Source organism: Nomia melanderi, chromosome 13, assembly GCF_051020985.1.
Source record: "Nomia melanderi isolate GNS246 chromosome 13, iyNomMela1, whole genome shotgun sequence".
Lineage (NCBI taxonomy): Eukaryota > Metazoa > Arthropoda > Insecta > Hymenoptera > Halictidae > Nomia > Nomia melanderi.
In genome coordinates this window covers 8,912,597-8,930,000 of record NC_135011.1, presented here as the reverse complement: position 1 = coordinate 8,930,000, position 17,404 = coordinate 8,912,597, and the positions used below count along the sequence as shown (strand labels likewise).

The window sequence follows — 17,404 nt, the reverse complement described above, 5'->3', positions numbered from 1 at the left end:
TAGTTCCTCCCTCCGTTCTACCTGGTCGAGCGAAAATAATACAATATTTCCTCCCTACGGACATCGTTGGGCGTTATTCGAATAAAACTTAATTTCAATGACAATGACGTATAAATAATTAATTATTATTCGGTTACTTGTTATTCGAGTTATTCGTTGTTATTCGCGTCGAGAATCTTTATTCGTTATTTATTATTTGTCTTTACGAGAATTCGGTTGATGTTCCATTTACGAACTACATTCTATCCATCTGATGTACGAATTAAAAGTTATTTCAATTAATAATGCAGAAGGTGTTAATAAATATTAAGCTACCTTGAATCCCCGAAACTAATCGCAAACAAAATAACATCTTCATAAAGAAACAAAATAGCAAATGAATTAAATGAATAACGTTGAACTGCATAAAGACATCTTAAACTAGTTTCAATTTATCCAAACCACTCACGAGCAAAGTAACATTCCCAAGCAGAAATTAAATTACCAACGCAGGAAGCTTTAACAAAGACCGTCCGTCACTTTCAATTCACCGAAGCTGGCATAGAAGAATAATAATATTTCTCCAAATTTCAACGCCGTCAGGTTCGCCAGCAATAAATCTTCAAGCATAACTTCTCAACGGAAAAACCGGACACGATTTCCAAAGTTCGATCATTCCCAGGAACAAATTACTTTTCATATTTCTTCGCGACTCGTTGCACGGGGGAAAGTCGACGGAACGTACTGTATTAATTTCCGGTTCACCGCGATCTCGTCCAATGGCGATCGCGGAAGGAAGCCAAAAGGCGAGGAGAACTCGCGGGAAATCCCCGGCGGAATTCGAAAAATCGCCGGCGTGGCACGCGTGACTTATGATAAGTGCTTCGCCCGGGATATTCCCGCGAGATCATCAATTTCAACGTTCGCCCGCGTTTCGTACGCGTCGTACCCCTTAACCCCGGCCGGCCGGCCGGACCGACCTCCTTTTTCTTTGGCCTGACCCCCGGTCGTCCCGCGCAATATATCATGCACCGGCGAATGCATTTCCGGGACGTGTGCCGGGATACAAGGAAACGAGTCGATCATCGGATGCTCGCGCTTTAATAATGATACCACGGGAAACGGCCGCCATCTTGTTCAGAGCCGGTCGTCAACGAGATCTGGTCTATAGGTCTTATCCTTAACATTAAAACTACCAGACCAGTCAAAATGGCTGACTCCCAATATCTTCTTTTTGTACTAATGAAAGATATAACAGATGCTTCTGTGAGAAACTATTAAAGAAATTGCTTTACCAATACGCAAACTGAACTGTAAATCAATGAAAAATATTCAGGAATTTAAAATAGTCAATTTAACTCTGCTCGATAGTTTTACTGTTGACCATCAGAATCGCAATATTATTGCGAAAGTGGATGTAAATCAATATTTGTTGGTATAGGGGGTGTTTGAAGTAATAACTGAAAGAAGTATGCAATTAATTGAATACATTTTAATCTCAAAAATAATAAATAAATAATTTGTCAATTTTGGTAAGAAAATTCTTATAACTTGAATGATGGGTTCTAGAGTTTAAACAATATTCTCACTGAAACTTAATTTAGAACATGTAACATTCTCCTTTTGCTGTACATAGTTCTATATAAAGTTAAGTATTAGTCAAATTATTCTACAAACTAAAAACCTACCGCTCAAACCACAATAATTTTCTTATCAAAATCAACAAGATACTTATTCTCAAAAAATCATCTACATCTTCAATGACTTCAAAAGAATAATTCCAAAATAACTTTCAACCATCTATTACCCCCAGAATCGATGAAAACACTCCGCACCATGGTCCAGTCGACCACCCGAATCGACCCATCGGCGAGATTAATAACTGCATTGGGAATAAATTCAAGTGACAAAAAAGATCGCAAAGAGAAAGGTCCAAACACCAAACAGAGTATACGATCCGTAAAAAACTCATCCTCAAAATCGTCTCCGCTGACTGTGTAAATATAGATGCGTGCGTTTGCGATCATCGTGGAGCGTAACCGGCGAGAAAATTGACTCTAAAGGTTGAATCTAATTTATGATAGCATATTTCAAATGTCGATTCGAGGCGACACGGCCACGAGGAGGTTCTGGGAGCCCGCGAAGAGAGGCATGGCCATCTTACTCCCCTCCCACTCTCTCTCGCTCTTTCATCGACGGAAAGAAGAGGATCGCGGAAACTTTAAACGCTCCTCGAAGCGTTCGGCGACTTATCGTCCCGGCTCGATCTTCATTGGTTTCGCCGTGCTCCGTTACATTCGCGGCGTTCAGATTGAAATCACGCAAAATTCGATAGGAGGTTCGGTATCTTTCTCTTCGAAGGTACCTCGTAAACTCCGCGACCCGATAGGATGCATTTTATTCCTCCCCGCGGGACGCGTTATCCGAAACTCGTTCCGCGATAGAAACCCGCGTAGAAAAGTTATCATTTGACTCGCTCCTTTATTTTTTTTCCCTCTCGCTTCGTTTTTCCCCCCCTCCTTTTCGTTTCCGTCGGCCGCGCAGGACATTTTAACATCTTATCGATTCCGGGACACGAGAAGCTACCCAGCGAGACACTAAATTCTCATTGCTGTAGATTAAGAGACACTGCTACCGGGCTTAAAGAAGTGTATAGAGTGGCTGCGCGATTTAGTGGCTCGCGGTGGAATAGAGGAATTTTTTGTGGTTTCACTGTCTGCACTCTTGAAGTGTCTCTCAGATCTCATTTGATACAGGAACGTTATGGAGTTTGATGGTCGATGTTCATCTTTGTGTGGTGCATTAACATTTAACGTACTGGTACTTCAGATAAAACTATCTATACCGTAACCAGTTAAATAAGTGGTTATAAGATGAAATAAACAAGTTGGATGATAAATTTTTCTTAGTGGGAATATAATCAAAGGGAAAGAAAAAGATTGAAAAAGTGAATAATCAGCTAATATTAGAACTGATACAAAGTTATACAGTTGAAAGAAAATACAGAATTTTAACTCAAGATTTAATTTCGGTCATTTGACCAATTGTAGTGTATTTAGTGTTAATGAAATACTGTGATTTATCATAGAAGTTGAATATCTTTCAAAAATTCAAAAATGTCGTTCATTAAAATTTTAAAAATAATAAACACATTGGCCAAAATCCATTCCGTAATCGTCTTGCACAGTAAGAAAACATCGATGTTTCTGCGAATAAGAAAAAATCAAGAGTTCTTAAAAAAATAAAATAATTTCTCTCATCAAAAACGAAACACCTGCTAATAAGAAACATAAAAGTTCCTTAAAAAGATACTAAGTTCCTTAAATAGTAAAAACATTAACAGTAAATCATAAACCTATAGCCACAATATTGTTCGAATAATAAATAACAACAGTCCTTAATTATTGTCAGCAAGCCTATACAACTCAATTATCAATTTTTCCATATTATTGCTACAGAACACTCCATTATCACAATAGGACCTCCTATACGATTAAAGCTTTCCAAAAATACACTTGTGCCGCTGTAAAAAAGGCTCAAATAATTAAAAATTAAGTATAACAATCAGATCCTTCACAAGAAACTACAAAGAGAAAGAAACTGTACCACTACCCAGAATTCAATACCTCATAAACGTGAAACCCCAACGCGGAATTCGTTAATCGCGTTATACAGGCTTGGACTGTACTTTAGAGCCAACTTATCTTCATTTACTGAAAGGTTGCATCACAGCACATACCTCGGGCACCATGCGCAAACAAACAAACTTCAAAAATCCTTGCAACTTTTATCTTCGTGTTCTTCGCCGAAGATAACTTCGTCGAGGTTCAACGGCACCGGAATCGAATTTTTCCGAAGGACGAAGAAGAAGCGGCAGAAGATGAGACATACGTTCGCGAACTTCGCCTCGCGAAATCACGGGCACGGATCAACGGCACAGGGTAGGGATCCTCGAGTTGGCGATCGTCGATCGTCGCCGGGACACGTCGTCGCGTACAACTTTTTATCGGTTGGCCCCACGCGCTCCAACTTCGTTGCGACTCACCCCTTTCCGACCCGCCCCCTGCCGACCGACGTCGTCTTACGTAGCAGAACTTCATAAGCGACAGAGAACGAACCGGAAGTTTGCTAACGGGCTGACTCAGACGGCTCCGCGACAGGAGGAAATTCGCGGTAATACGCAACGATTCTGCTGAGGGATCGTAAAAATGCCCGGCCCAGTAGAATTTCGACGAACGCAGCGAGGAAACGAGCTCCGTGACGAATTACTACGATCGAATTGTACAAATCCGCGGGACGTTTGAAAAAAGGACGATCATGGTCCCTTTTCAGAGGAAAAGAAGGAAACGTCGCGACGCTGGGTAGGTTCCCGTTTGGGAAATTTGATTCTGGGAGAACCTGCTGCAATCTTGTTCCGGAATGGAGTAAATGGAGGTCGACATTCTTAAGGTTCGTGAGGTTTTTTGGGGCGACTGAGGAGTGGAAATATTGGAATATTGAAATATAAATATAGATGTCTGGGGAGATTGATTTTCTTGCTTGGCGTATGGGAGAGGTTCGGAGGAGTTGTTATTCGTGCTTTGCTGATGCTAGTTCTGTTTTATAAGGTGCGGATTTTGGAAGATTGATTTTCAGAAATGTTGGGGATTTGAAGTATGAATGTGGATGTCTGGGGAGATTGATTTTCTTGCTTGGTGGATGGGGAAGGTTTGAGGGTGGTGTTATTAGATTTTGTCGGTGATTGAGTTCTGTTTTGTGAGGTGGAGACTTTGGAAGTTTGATCTTTGCAAATTACTAATATTCGTTGCACTATACGTGGTTTGTGATTGTTTATCATTTATATTGTATTAATTTGTGTAATGATTCCATTATAAAATAATATATATTATAATAACAATGATAGTAGCAATAAGAATAGTTAATTTATGCTTTCCATATGTCATAATCATTTGGTAGGGAATACTTAATTATATAATAAGAAAACAAAAGGAAACAGATTTTTAAAATCTCCTATCAATAATTATACAACACATACGTTAATCATTTCAGAATGTTCTATTGTACTTGAAAAATTGTCTACATTTATTCAAATATTAGTATTACAATATTTCTGCGTAACATCTTTATATTCGAAGCAAAAATCGATGTAAGAATATGCAAAAGGAATCCAAACTTCACCAAATTATCACCAGAATGGAACAAAATTACACGAAAGAAAGAATCAAAATGTGTACCCTGTTCCCAACATAAGGATTAAAGATTAACAATATTATAAAATATAGAAGTACCTTATTTACATAATAATCCCAGCAAAAGTACAATGCAATGGAGTAAAATGAAATGTATTCCGAGCGACGAGACAAAAGGGAAGCAATAACCACTGTAGATGATCAAATAATGTTTCTCTTGTTTCGGCACGATAAACCCTGGTTCGATGAGACTCCCACGGCTGCCCGGACGGTAGTGCTATCGATTCGGGTGTTCTTAAGTGAACAGAGAGTCTGGCTAATTATAAAGTTAAATTAAATATTGATATGCAAGGATTCAACTTCCTCCGCGAAATAGGTTGTGTCCCCAGGAATTTTGCGCGGGGCTTCCCGTGCACGCGGCCCGTTGATTACCGGGCACATTGGTACACAGAATATTTAAATGAGCCGCGTAACTTCCCCGGTAATTAGAAAAGAAAGTTGCACGATATCAGCCGGCGGAAATTCAGACGCCACCGTGAAACGTTATTCGACGCCGCGGCGCGGCGGCGCGCAGCTTTGACACTTGATCGCAAATTTTAATTGGACCTTGTTTCCGAACATAGTCACGTGTGAACTTTATAATGACGGATTCGTGGGAAATTGCGGAGCGGGGAGGGAATGGATTGGATCGGATTGCTCCGTAAGTATCTAGAATCTTCCAGCGCCAGGCGATTTCGTGAAGATCATTAACACTAACATTACTAGACGAGTCAAAACTACTGACTCTTCATATCTTCTTTCCGCAATTATTGAAAAGATCACAGATGTTTCTCGGAGAAATGATTAAAGAGAATTTTTATCAAATGTCTACTATAAATACAACAAAGTATATTGTATACTATGATAAAGTCGAAACGATACTCCTATAAAAATGTTAACACTGGAACTACCAAGTTCGACTTTTCGAAATTCCTCTATAGAAACTCTAAGAGTGCACCTACGGAGACTTCAAATGACTGACAATCCAGTTTGCGTGTCGCTAAATCAATCGCTTTAATAATCTTCTCGATAAACATCTGTTGTCTTTTTAAAAATTGTAAAATGATGGAACCAAGAATGGGTCATTTTGATGCGTCCGTATTAAACGCTCGGTAGTTCTAATGTTAAAAGAAAACGCGAGAACGTCGACGCGCGGCAACAGTTGACTCATAATTCGCGGATTACTCCAATTTTACCCGGGCCGGGTATTTATATAGGACGTTCGGGAGTAGGTCCTGTTTCTAACGAGCTGACTCAGCCCAACCTTGCCGTACCATCGGCTGAGAAATCTCGGATTAGAACGCCTCGTCTGGAATCGTTGCGGTGCAACGACCAAAGTGCACGCCGTGACACGGCGAAGTTAACGCCGCGTTCACATGACCGCGCGCGCTGCCATGCAGCCGCGAACGATCGATAAATATGATCGCGGGAGAATGCCGTGGCGCAATGGCCGCTCTCCAGCGATCGCTGTGGGTCCCCAGATGCGAGATTAACGCTTCCAAATCGTTCCTTTTCACGCGATCCTCCATTCTGAGAGCTGCGTTCACGCTTAACGCGGCGAACTGTTTGTTTACTTTGTGCTAACAAGCAGCGGGCCAAACAAAAATTTGTTTTTCCAGTGAAACCCTATACATGTTGTAGGATAGACTTATGTAGAAATGAAGAAGCTTCACGGCCTTTTTCTGCCGTGAGCTTCCATTTCTGAAGGAAATGAGTTTTATGAATGAATGGAATTTCCATGCCTCGTAATGTCCCATAATTCCATAAAAATTGTAAGAATGTTTATCTGGTTTAATTCTTAATTCTTTGATTTTGTCTCTTTTCTTTGATAATTTACAAGAATTCAAACATTTGTAGCATAGTCACTATTTGTCATTGTAGTTCGAACATGGAGCAATGTATTTCAGTTGTGTACATAGGAAAAGATAGTTGCTGATAATACAGTTAAAGTTTATACTAAGTATTTATCTTTGCGGATATATTATTTTCAATGCTTCAAATAATCATTGTCAAATAGTTATAAAGGTAAATATAACGTTCAAACCTTCTTCATAACTTTATGGTAAAACATTTATGATATGTAACATTTTATTATTTAACTATAAAATAAATTGGAAAAATTCTATGAAAATATATGAAACGTTGGTCCGTGAAAGTTCCTCTATGAAAATGTACATTTAATTGTACAAATCCTAAAAGGCGATCGCAGTAAATAGTATTTATCTCGTAATTCCAGTTAACAACCACAAGTATACACTAAGTGGTGTCATATTTCCATTAAAATGCTCTCTTTTAATGCAGTCCTGTTTGCGATTCTAAATTCTAGGATTATCCCGATAAAGAGGAGTTTGACTCCACTTTTCTCAGTAATCCGTTATCATCGCCCGGCGTTTACTCATTCCATAAAATATGTATTTATGAACTTTCTACCGACTCATCCTTGGTTTCCCTCCCAGTCTAGTGTTCTACATTTAATCCTATTACATCCCAATGAATGTGCGTCTGCCATTATTCATTTGATTCCACCCCACGCTAAACCCTTCAGAATTCTACCCTTAACTTTCGTCTGTCTAATTAACCACATGTATTTTGCATAAAGTATTTTACAACAATGAAACTATACAGTCGATTATACCAGATGAAAATTTATTTGAATTACTATATTATCAGATTTAATGAGTTTCTTTTGTTGAGCGGATCATAAATAAAAATTAACGTAACATTGTCTTGTACAGGGGATTTAAAAAAGAACTAAAATTTGTTTCAGACACTACTGTGAAACGTGACAAATATTATAATTAATTTATGACGATTTAATGAAGTCAATCTTTTAAAAAATATCGGCACGTATATGTGCATGTGATTTCTATTTGAAAACGCGTTCAAATTCATTCGCGAAATTCATTATTTTAATTTTAACAAAATTTGTCCAGATTAAGAGATTTATTTTGCTAAAAGGAGATTGTAAATTGTAACGCAGATTGTAAATTGTAACCTTAATCGTTTGCAGGGTCAAGAAAACGACTAAATATTCGTTTAGTGTCCTCAGCCGTTATTTAATTTCATTTTTTCCGAAGCACATTTGCAAGGAGAATAACAGTCTTCGATTTAGCAACTTCTTAGAATTCTAATCAAAATTTTCTCACAGACTGTATCAGATACAAATTTTTCTGAATTTTTCAACAATCAATTTTCTCCGTTAAAAATCATGTAATCTACTATGTTGAAATATGCATTTTATATAAGTTCATTATATATTCTATATACATAAGTATTCCAATTATTCGTCAAACAATACTGCTGGCAAACTTTTACGGGATGATTACCGAGAATATTTCATTCCTTCATCTATCACTTTCTCCAATAATTTAACACTATTTCAAACCCCGCAAACCTACAACGCAATAACTATAATCATAATAATCTTTCTAACATATTAACAACATCAAACACGAATTTCCAAAGTCGCTGAAACAAAAACAAAATTCCTTTCCCAAAATCATTATCCCCAGACCCTCCAAAACTTCTAGAACTCCATAATCTATTCTCCAACCTCAAACATTATCTTCACATAAACCGACTCCTCGAATTATCAACCTTTCAGCTACTATACACCGCTATAGCAGCTATCGCGTATATCATCTTTTCGAACGCTACGACGCTATAACGGCACAATTCTTTCTCTGTCGTCGATTGCTCCGCACATTATAATCAAATCTAACGTAATTACACCGTGGAAAACTCTATCAGCCTCAAATCGCAGTGCTATATTTATAATATGCAGACTGCGTCAAACCTTGCCGCACAGATGTAAAGCTCTGCGGCTAGTCCCACGGTAGCGAAAAGGTTAACCCTTTGTATTCCAAACGAATTCTTCCTATTCCCAGTAGTCAGATCCGAATGAATTTCAAACTTCTATCAGTTCATTATACACCTAATAACTTTGTCTCAGTTTGAATAAAGTTATAACCAGTACGAAGTATAAAATAAGCTGAGAAACAGTTAAAGACCTTTATCGATTGCTTGGAATATAAACGAATGGTCGTGCAGAAATAATGAAAATAATGATAATTCTTCAATTTCAAAACCATGTCGAGCCACACTCGACGTTGGACCTGCTGCAAGGAAATGTTACGTCGAGTTGGACTCCACGTTGGTTCGCAAAGGGTTAAAATAAAGACAACATCACAGGCTGCGGATGAGTACTCACCGGACTCCGAGACGGATGGACTGCCCGCAGACCTATCGGAGTTCCTGGAGCTGGCCGTGGAGCTGGTGGAAGAGGCCGTGCCTAGCGAGCACTCGGACACGCTGCGCCGTTTGGAGAGTAGGGCCGCGGCGGCGGCGGCGGCCGCGGCCGATCCGGGCCCGCAGGACGAGCCGGTCGGCGCGCTCGAGCTCAGCCCGTGGAGACCATGGAGCTCGTGCAGCCCGTGCAGGCCCGTCTGACTCGTCAGCTGCTCCAGCCGTCGCCTGAGGAACCTCTGCTCGCGAGACAGCTGTTCCTTGTGCACCGCGTGCTTGCGTTCACGCTCCTCTAGGTTCTGCAACAGCCAACGGAACCGGCGATTACGCGCTGCACCGGGGCCACAACGCGGCGATGTTGCATCCCTATCCTACGACGGATCGATACCCACGCCTGGGAATCCTCCGACGTCCAGGCGAACCCTAGCCTAGCCTGAGGTCCTGGGATCAGGGATTGCCAAGGCTACGGACATTACTGTTTCAGGCTGTTAGTTGGAACTTTGTTGCGCTAGGCTGATAGATCAGTTCATCGGCGGGCAGAGGAATTCGGCTGATCGATCAGTTTTCATTTTTGGAATTTTTCGAATTTCTTACTTAGTTCTCTGTTAGTTATTTCTCAATTTTTTATTACTGTTTGAGGCTGTTAGTTGGGACTGTACCTGCAGGAAATGAATAATGGAATTTTTTGCAGTAGGCTGCTAGATCAGTTGATCGGTGAGCTGAAGAATTCGGCTGATCGATCAGTTTTCATTTTTGGTTAGCTTTCTGTTAGTTTTATCTCTAACAACATTTTTTACTTAGCTTTCTGTTAGTTTTATCTCTCAATTCCTGATCCGATCACTAATTTACTATTGGTCCATGTGGTTACATGCAACCTATCAAAACTATAAAACTATGAAAAATTGTATTTTCAATGTCGCTGATTGAACGAAATTTTGTATCAACATTGTTATTAATCATATCAACATTGTTATTAATTATATCAACATAATATATCAATATAATATATAATCATTATAGACTCTCCATGTGCAATAGATTGAGAAAGCTATAATGAATCAAAGTGATATGTAGGTAAAATTAGTGATGTGTCTTCTCATTTTAGGTAAAGTGTAATTTTGATTTTCGAATGTCTATATTTTCAATTGTTTTTTAGTGGTAGGATAACTCAAAGAGAAGGCCAAGAACAACAGCTTTCAAGTGAACTTGAAGCTTTTCAGTGAAAGAAATAAGGTAAGCACTAATAATAATAATATTAATAACAGCAACAGCAACAGCAAGAACAACAACGACAATAAAAACAACAACAACAGCAATAATAATAAATGGTAATTCCGGTGATTTAAAATGTTCGTGGTGCCTATATATACCATTCGGAACGAAAGAGTTAAAACGAACTATTACATCATAAGTATCATTGATACAAACAGACAATTGACTCTTTACACATTCAAAATGATCCCATGCAACCGAAGGAAAATGCTACAACAAGGATTACAAACGAAGCACCTGCGTCATCCTCATTTTATCTTCAGACAATGAATATCACAACCGAACAACTATTTTAACAGCAGCAATTAACGTATTAATGCACACACCAACGAAAAATACACTCTCACAGCCACGGCGAGCAACAAGAACTCAAAGAGCAATCTGGAAACCGTTAAAAATAAAACAATTCATTAAAGAACAAAACCATTCTTTGAAGCATGTGAATACCAGAAAACAATTTATCCTTCATTTACAATCCTGATTTACTCTCCGAAACCCGACCATATATTTACGAACCCTTGTGCAGAGCACCAGAAAAAAGAACGGTCCAAGGACGAACAAAACAAACTCAGCATCTGCACCCCGACGCCATAATTCAACGTTGCACACTTCAGCGGATCACTCGACCGGCAGCAAATAGACTTTCACTTCGGCCGAAACGTCGAAGGCCGATCGGACGTGAATTTTTGCGAAACAACTTTCGGTTTCCAATGGTTAATTCGATCAACCCCTGGAGAGGGGTGCAATTAGGGGGGGTTCTCGTTTCGCAGATTCAAAACTGGCGAAAAATTGCAGGATTACCAGTGAACCGGAGCCTACGCGGATCACCGACCGAGCTTCGAGACAATCCGCGAACTTAAAATTTAAGTAATTCTACCGCGCCCTCTGTGAAGCATTCGTTAGTACCTAATGAGTCCGGAAATATTATTTTCCCTGCTTCGGGAGAACGCCCGCGTCCCTTTGTCGCCGATGGACGGGCCGAGGACTTTTAAATCCTCGGACAAACCGGTCGCGGACCCTCGTGATCGTATGAAAAGAAAATGTTTGAAGGATTATAATTATCGGGTTGCATAATGTATTTATGCTAATGCTTCTGCTTTTCCGATTGGAACGGTAGCGGCATTCGGGGTTTGCAGCGCATCTTTGTCATTTATGATTCTTATTATGAGAATTGTAATTACTGTTATGTGGATTGAAGCGGGTAATGGCTTTGTTATTTTGATTAGTAACGAGGTACTTGAATTTTCTTTCTTTCTGTTATGAACAATGTCGCGTGTTCGTGGAAATATTTGAAAATTGGGAAATGAAGAATTTAATGTAACTATAATGCTGCTTTTGTATGGCAGCTATGTTACAAAATCACAGCTTTAATTAACCTTAGCATAATATAGAGGTTCGTACTAAAACGACAATGATTTAGTGTATTTAAGGAATTGACCTACTGAGATTCTCTGCAACGAAGTTGTATAACGCCGTGGGCATGATTCGTATTTAGTAATACATGTCGAACTATATTATATCACATTATACTTCGAATAAAAGCCTGTTTATTATTATTATTAATATTACTATTATGTGAATTTATTGCGTAGGGTATGACAAATTTTCTTATTGATATATTCCCTTGAAATCTGCAACTCGAAAGTACAACAAAGACAATAAATACAGATTCCTTTGGAAGACTGAAGTACATTGTTTAACAATATTTGTGAAACTTATGGACACTAAACTTAAATAAAAGAGTTTTAAATAAATAAATCAAAATATGTAAGATAATCAAATATATATCTCTGCTAGTATGATATTGAAAAAACTATCAGAGATTTTATGAAGTCCATAAAATATCAGCTTCTATTAGACAAAATCAACAAATGAATGATTAGGAATAATAGTAGTGTCATTCCCACTTCCGAGTTCCCGAAAAGAAAGCTCTAAAATTTTGTTGAATTAATTAAGTAGTAATATTGCAATATTATTAATAATATTACACATATAAATGTATAACAATAAATAATATTATTACTAATATTATACATTATTAATTATCAATATTAGTAATTTTCCCAACAGTGTTTTTCTCACAAATCAAATATTAATATCGCAATTACTAATATAAATTATTAATATCATTGATAATAATATATCATTGATAGTAATATTAACGTTGAATTCGCCTAAAAGCATTCACAGAAGCTTTCTTTTCGGCAACTCAGAAGCATACAATGAGTTTAAACGTATCGCAGCAAGTAAATACAGGATGCACGCGTTTTACGACGGTTCAGTCATCCCCGCGAAGGATCGAACAACAAGAACAGTTACATAAGAGGAGAGAACGTTGACGCTGGACAACGAGATCCGGTCGAAGCGTGGCCAGCGTCATCGGAGACCCAGTCTGACTAGATTCAATTAAAAAGGACAAGACGTATCGTGCATCCGGAGTGATCGAGAGGTTGCACAGTAATTAAAGCGACGGATCACGCGATCGTGAATTAAGAGAGCCGATCACGATCGTCGTCATTGATTCGTGCTTCAATCGCGGGGCATTCTTTTCCCTGGACAACGTCACGGATCGAATATCGATGTACCGAATTTAATTCACCGAAATTTACTACTGAATAAATTATAATCGTTAACGAGCTAAAGTATTTACAAATTGTTGGACACTTGTATTAACATTGGGACTACCACGACGATCAAAATAGCTGGTTTTAGATTTCCTGTTTTACAGGCTTATTGATATATTCGTTTTTCACAGAACAAAATACAGAAAATGGAAAAAATAAAATATTAAATCATTCGATTGAATTACATTATTATTGTACGTTCATCTAAGTGAGTGTCACCGCATCAGGTAGCATTATTTATAGTATAGAAACGTTTGCAAATAATCATCGTTTAACTGAGTGAACTATAGTAATTCTATTTGATTGCGGGTCGCCAATGACTCCCATGGTATTCAACGTGTTAAAGGGTTAACCCATTGTGCCCTTACGTCGAGCGTGACTCGACATCAGTTTTATTCACATATGTGCTTGTTTACCCACATATTTTTAAAATAGATTATAATATTATTTTATTCTCAATATTATTAGTAAGAAGAATCGTTTACACTGCTGTCTACAAACTATCTATTTTTTAAAACGCATTTCAAATAAAATATTGTAATAATACAGAGTTACCGAGGAAAAAATGCAAAGGGATAACCCTCTACCCTAAATATATTTTTAAAATAAATTATATTATTATATTATTTTTAATATTATTAGTAAAAAGAATCGTTTATGCTGTTCTCTACAGGCTAACTATTTCCTCAAATGCATTTCAAATAAAATATCGTGATAATACAGAGTTACCGAGGAAAAACTGCAAAAGGAATTCGGAGTGCTAAGGGTTAAGAGACGATAGTAAGTACAGCAAGTTTTCCATTGCGCATTACTCTGTCCGAGTGTCTCGTTTCGCAATTCACCGATCCACGAAAGACGAGGCCGACCAGTTCCGGTGCAAGAAGACCAAACGCGAAATAACCGTGCGTCGTCGATTGCACCGTCGCGATTAGAGGGCTTCCCATTGCGCCATCGGCGCACCAAGAAGTGGAGAACGCTGTTTTCTTTCTTCCGCCGCGTAATCGACGCGCATGTTACTTCGCACTCACGGCTGAATTTACTTTAACTCTCGAACGTCGGCTCGTCTCGCAAACGGGCGCACGTTCGACGCTGTCACCGTATAAAATCATAACTAAACTGCGATCTCTATATATTTCTGGGAAAATCGAAGATTGAAGATCGCACGGATTGCACGCGATAAAAGAAAATGTATGACGTATCGAAAGTATGGTTACCTTTATAATGTTCTTTGGGAAAACCATTCTCTTTTATAATGTCATTCTTTTAATTATATTCTACAAAATTTGAATTTATATAAAGAATAGTATAGTGTTTTGTTTATTTTCAATTTTTAGTGAATAATATGGATAGTTTTTAATTTGATTCATTTCCAAATGTTCATTGTAGAATTATTAATAATTCTTCTATTTTCTTGCTCTCTTATTTAATAATTAATAATGTATAGTAATATCTAAATTTATGTTAGGAATAATAATAAATAACTAAGTGTTATTTATTAAGTTTAGTATTTACTATGGTTTGTCTCCTTCAGTTAAAATATTTGCATGTTTTATAATTTGTAATTAAAGTTAGAGACTGTAGAAAAAGGTTAATTTCTATGATTTTACTCCTCTTGTACTTTTAACGGTCTATAATCAAACGTTCGACAATTTTAGTTGAAACATTCGAGGACAATTGAGGTAAAGAAAAGAAAAATGCATTCACCCGTAAAATCTTTATCTGCTCCAATTTTAACGTGAATAGTTCGGCGATAAAACCGAATAGGAGTCATTCGATGTGCAAAAATAAGTGGAAAATGAGAAATAAAATTTGTTCGTGTGACGCTTCGTTGCCGAGATAATCGACTTCGAAGGTTCATTTGCTGCGCTCGTATTTGTCGCTACGCGAAGTAGAAACGGCAAGCCACGAACAGACTCACTGGCGGAACGAATTTTTCAATTGGATTACTTTGGACACGGGGAATCGTGCGCAAAAATTTTGTCCGAAATTTTCATAACATAATTTTGTTCGTACATTAATAATATATGTTATTCAATATTCCAATACCAAAATTTGAATACCTAAATATATTTAATAATTAAATTTTATCAATATCTATTTACGAAACCAATCGCGAATACTAATTCGATAATACTCATCTCAGTTTCCCAAGATTCAAGAATATTCATCAATAAATAAAAGTACGAGAAAGTATCCTAAGACCAAATTATAGTACCAGGTCATTGGAAGAAATAGTAAACTACATTTCGGCACACCTAATACATTCGAGACACTTAAAAAGATCAGCGAACGAAGAAATATTTTGAATCTAAGTTATGACACCAGTTTACTTAAACAAGTAGTTAATTATCGACGGACCCAGTACATTTAATAGATTCCTCATAATTAAGAAAGATTCAAAGGTGCGTAGCACCTAAATTATGAAACCAGTTTACTAAAAGTAGTGGATTACTTCACGTCATATCCAATACATTTGAAACGTTTCTCAAAAAAAATGAAACCGGTTAAAAAATTTGTTAAATCTGAATTATTATGTGGTCGAATTATTAGACACGGTGGTGGATTATTTTTATTAAGACATTTAAGACATTCTTGGAACAGAAAGAAGGAGAAATGAAGGAGGCGAAAAACGCACTGAAGCTGAATTGTGATACCGGTTTATTAAATGCACCGCGTATTTCCAAATAAATTCGAGGCTTAATCATAGTCACTAAAACGCTCACGCGAAGACCGTGTTTCGCTCTGCAATTCCTGGCGGGTTCGTTGAATATTTAAAACAGCGAAATTACACGAGAGTTTATACAAATTTATAATATCCAACGAGCGTGACGCATTTATTCGCTACGGTTTGACACCGACGCACCTCCGCGATGCATTTTTCAGTTGATATTGTTACGTTTACTCCCACCTGCCGCCACGTAAGCCGGTTTCATTGTGCGACGGAGCTTCCTGGACAAAAGTTATACAAATTTTATGAAAAAAGTTCTGTGAAAGAAGAAAGTTACTCCGGGGAATACGTAAACACGGAGGCTACAATTTCAGTTCGGAGAGTATTACGTCAAGCGCAACGTTTCGTATTTCTTCGGCCGGGGGAAAAGAACGGACTCGCGCGATAGAAAATTAATTAAAGTTCATGTGGAGTCTAGAGAGTCTAGATAGTCTAAAGAGACTAATTACAAGTAACACATTGGCGACAACGAACCATTTTCTGAATTCGTTTCTTCCTGTATTTTATACTTTACGTATCAAGTGACAAGGTGTTTGTTATTGTTATTATAGTTACGTGTTGATAATTTTGTTAATATTGCTTTCCCATTTATTATTATTACACGTTGATGATTTTGTTGATATTGTTTTCTTCATTTATGATTACTGTGCGTTAAGAAATTTATTAATATTGTTCTTTTTATAATATTGTAATGTTTTAATTTTGTGATATTATAATATTATCATTTAATAATTAATATTACTTTCTTTATTATTATTCATTGTTTTGATTCGTTTATAATAAGTTATTTCTGAGAAAATCAACTCTAAAGATTAGATTCTAGAATTTTATACATTCATGTCGAGTGAAAGTGTTTTAAAAAATTGTGAAATGAAAATTTTCACGAAATTAAATAATGTATAATTTTATTTTCGATTTGTTGAATTCACTCGCGAAGGAAATTTTGCGTAATTTTAGTTTCTTTGAATTTGCGTGAAGTTTCGCCGTTTATTCGCCCAGCTTTAATAACGGGTCTGATTATTGCATACTGTTTCTACTGAGTCCGAGCACAGCCGATTTTATCGTGTAATTTACTTCATGCTTATCTTATTATCGTGAAAATTTACATGAAATTACCGCGAAACTTAGGAACTACAAATGCATAGTTAATATCTATAAACATAATCGCAACATACAATCCGTTTCTTTTTTGAACAGTGGATCTAGAAGTTCATTGCCCTTTGATAAATTAATCATAGACACGTAACCAAATCATATTTCCATAGCTGCGGGGCAAGACAATGACGAATAAATTATTCAAATAAATATAAATGAATTATTCACATAAA

The 17,404-nt window shown here is 37.4% G+C and overlaps 1 protein-coding gene across 7 annotated transcripts in view; it reads right to left on the bottom strand.

Moving 5' to 3' along the window:
* The window catches only part of Mxd (MAX dimerization protein), a 376,159-nt gene that overhangs the window by 120,785 nt on the left and 237,970 nt on the right, over positions 1 to 17,404 (bottom strand). For all 7 annotated transcript variants that reach the window (XM_031988932.2, XM_031988934.2, XM_031988936.2 and 4 more), the window contains exon 6: positions 9,418 to 9,751. In XM_031988932.2, coding sequence (XP_031844792.1) covers positions 9,418 to 9,751 — 334 coding nt within the window. The remainder of the gene's footprint in view (positions 1 to 9,417; positions 9,752 to 17,404) is intronic.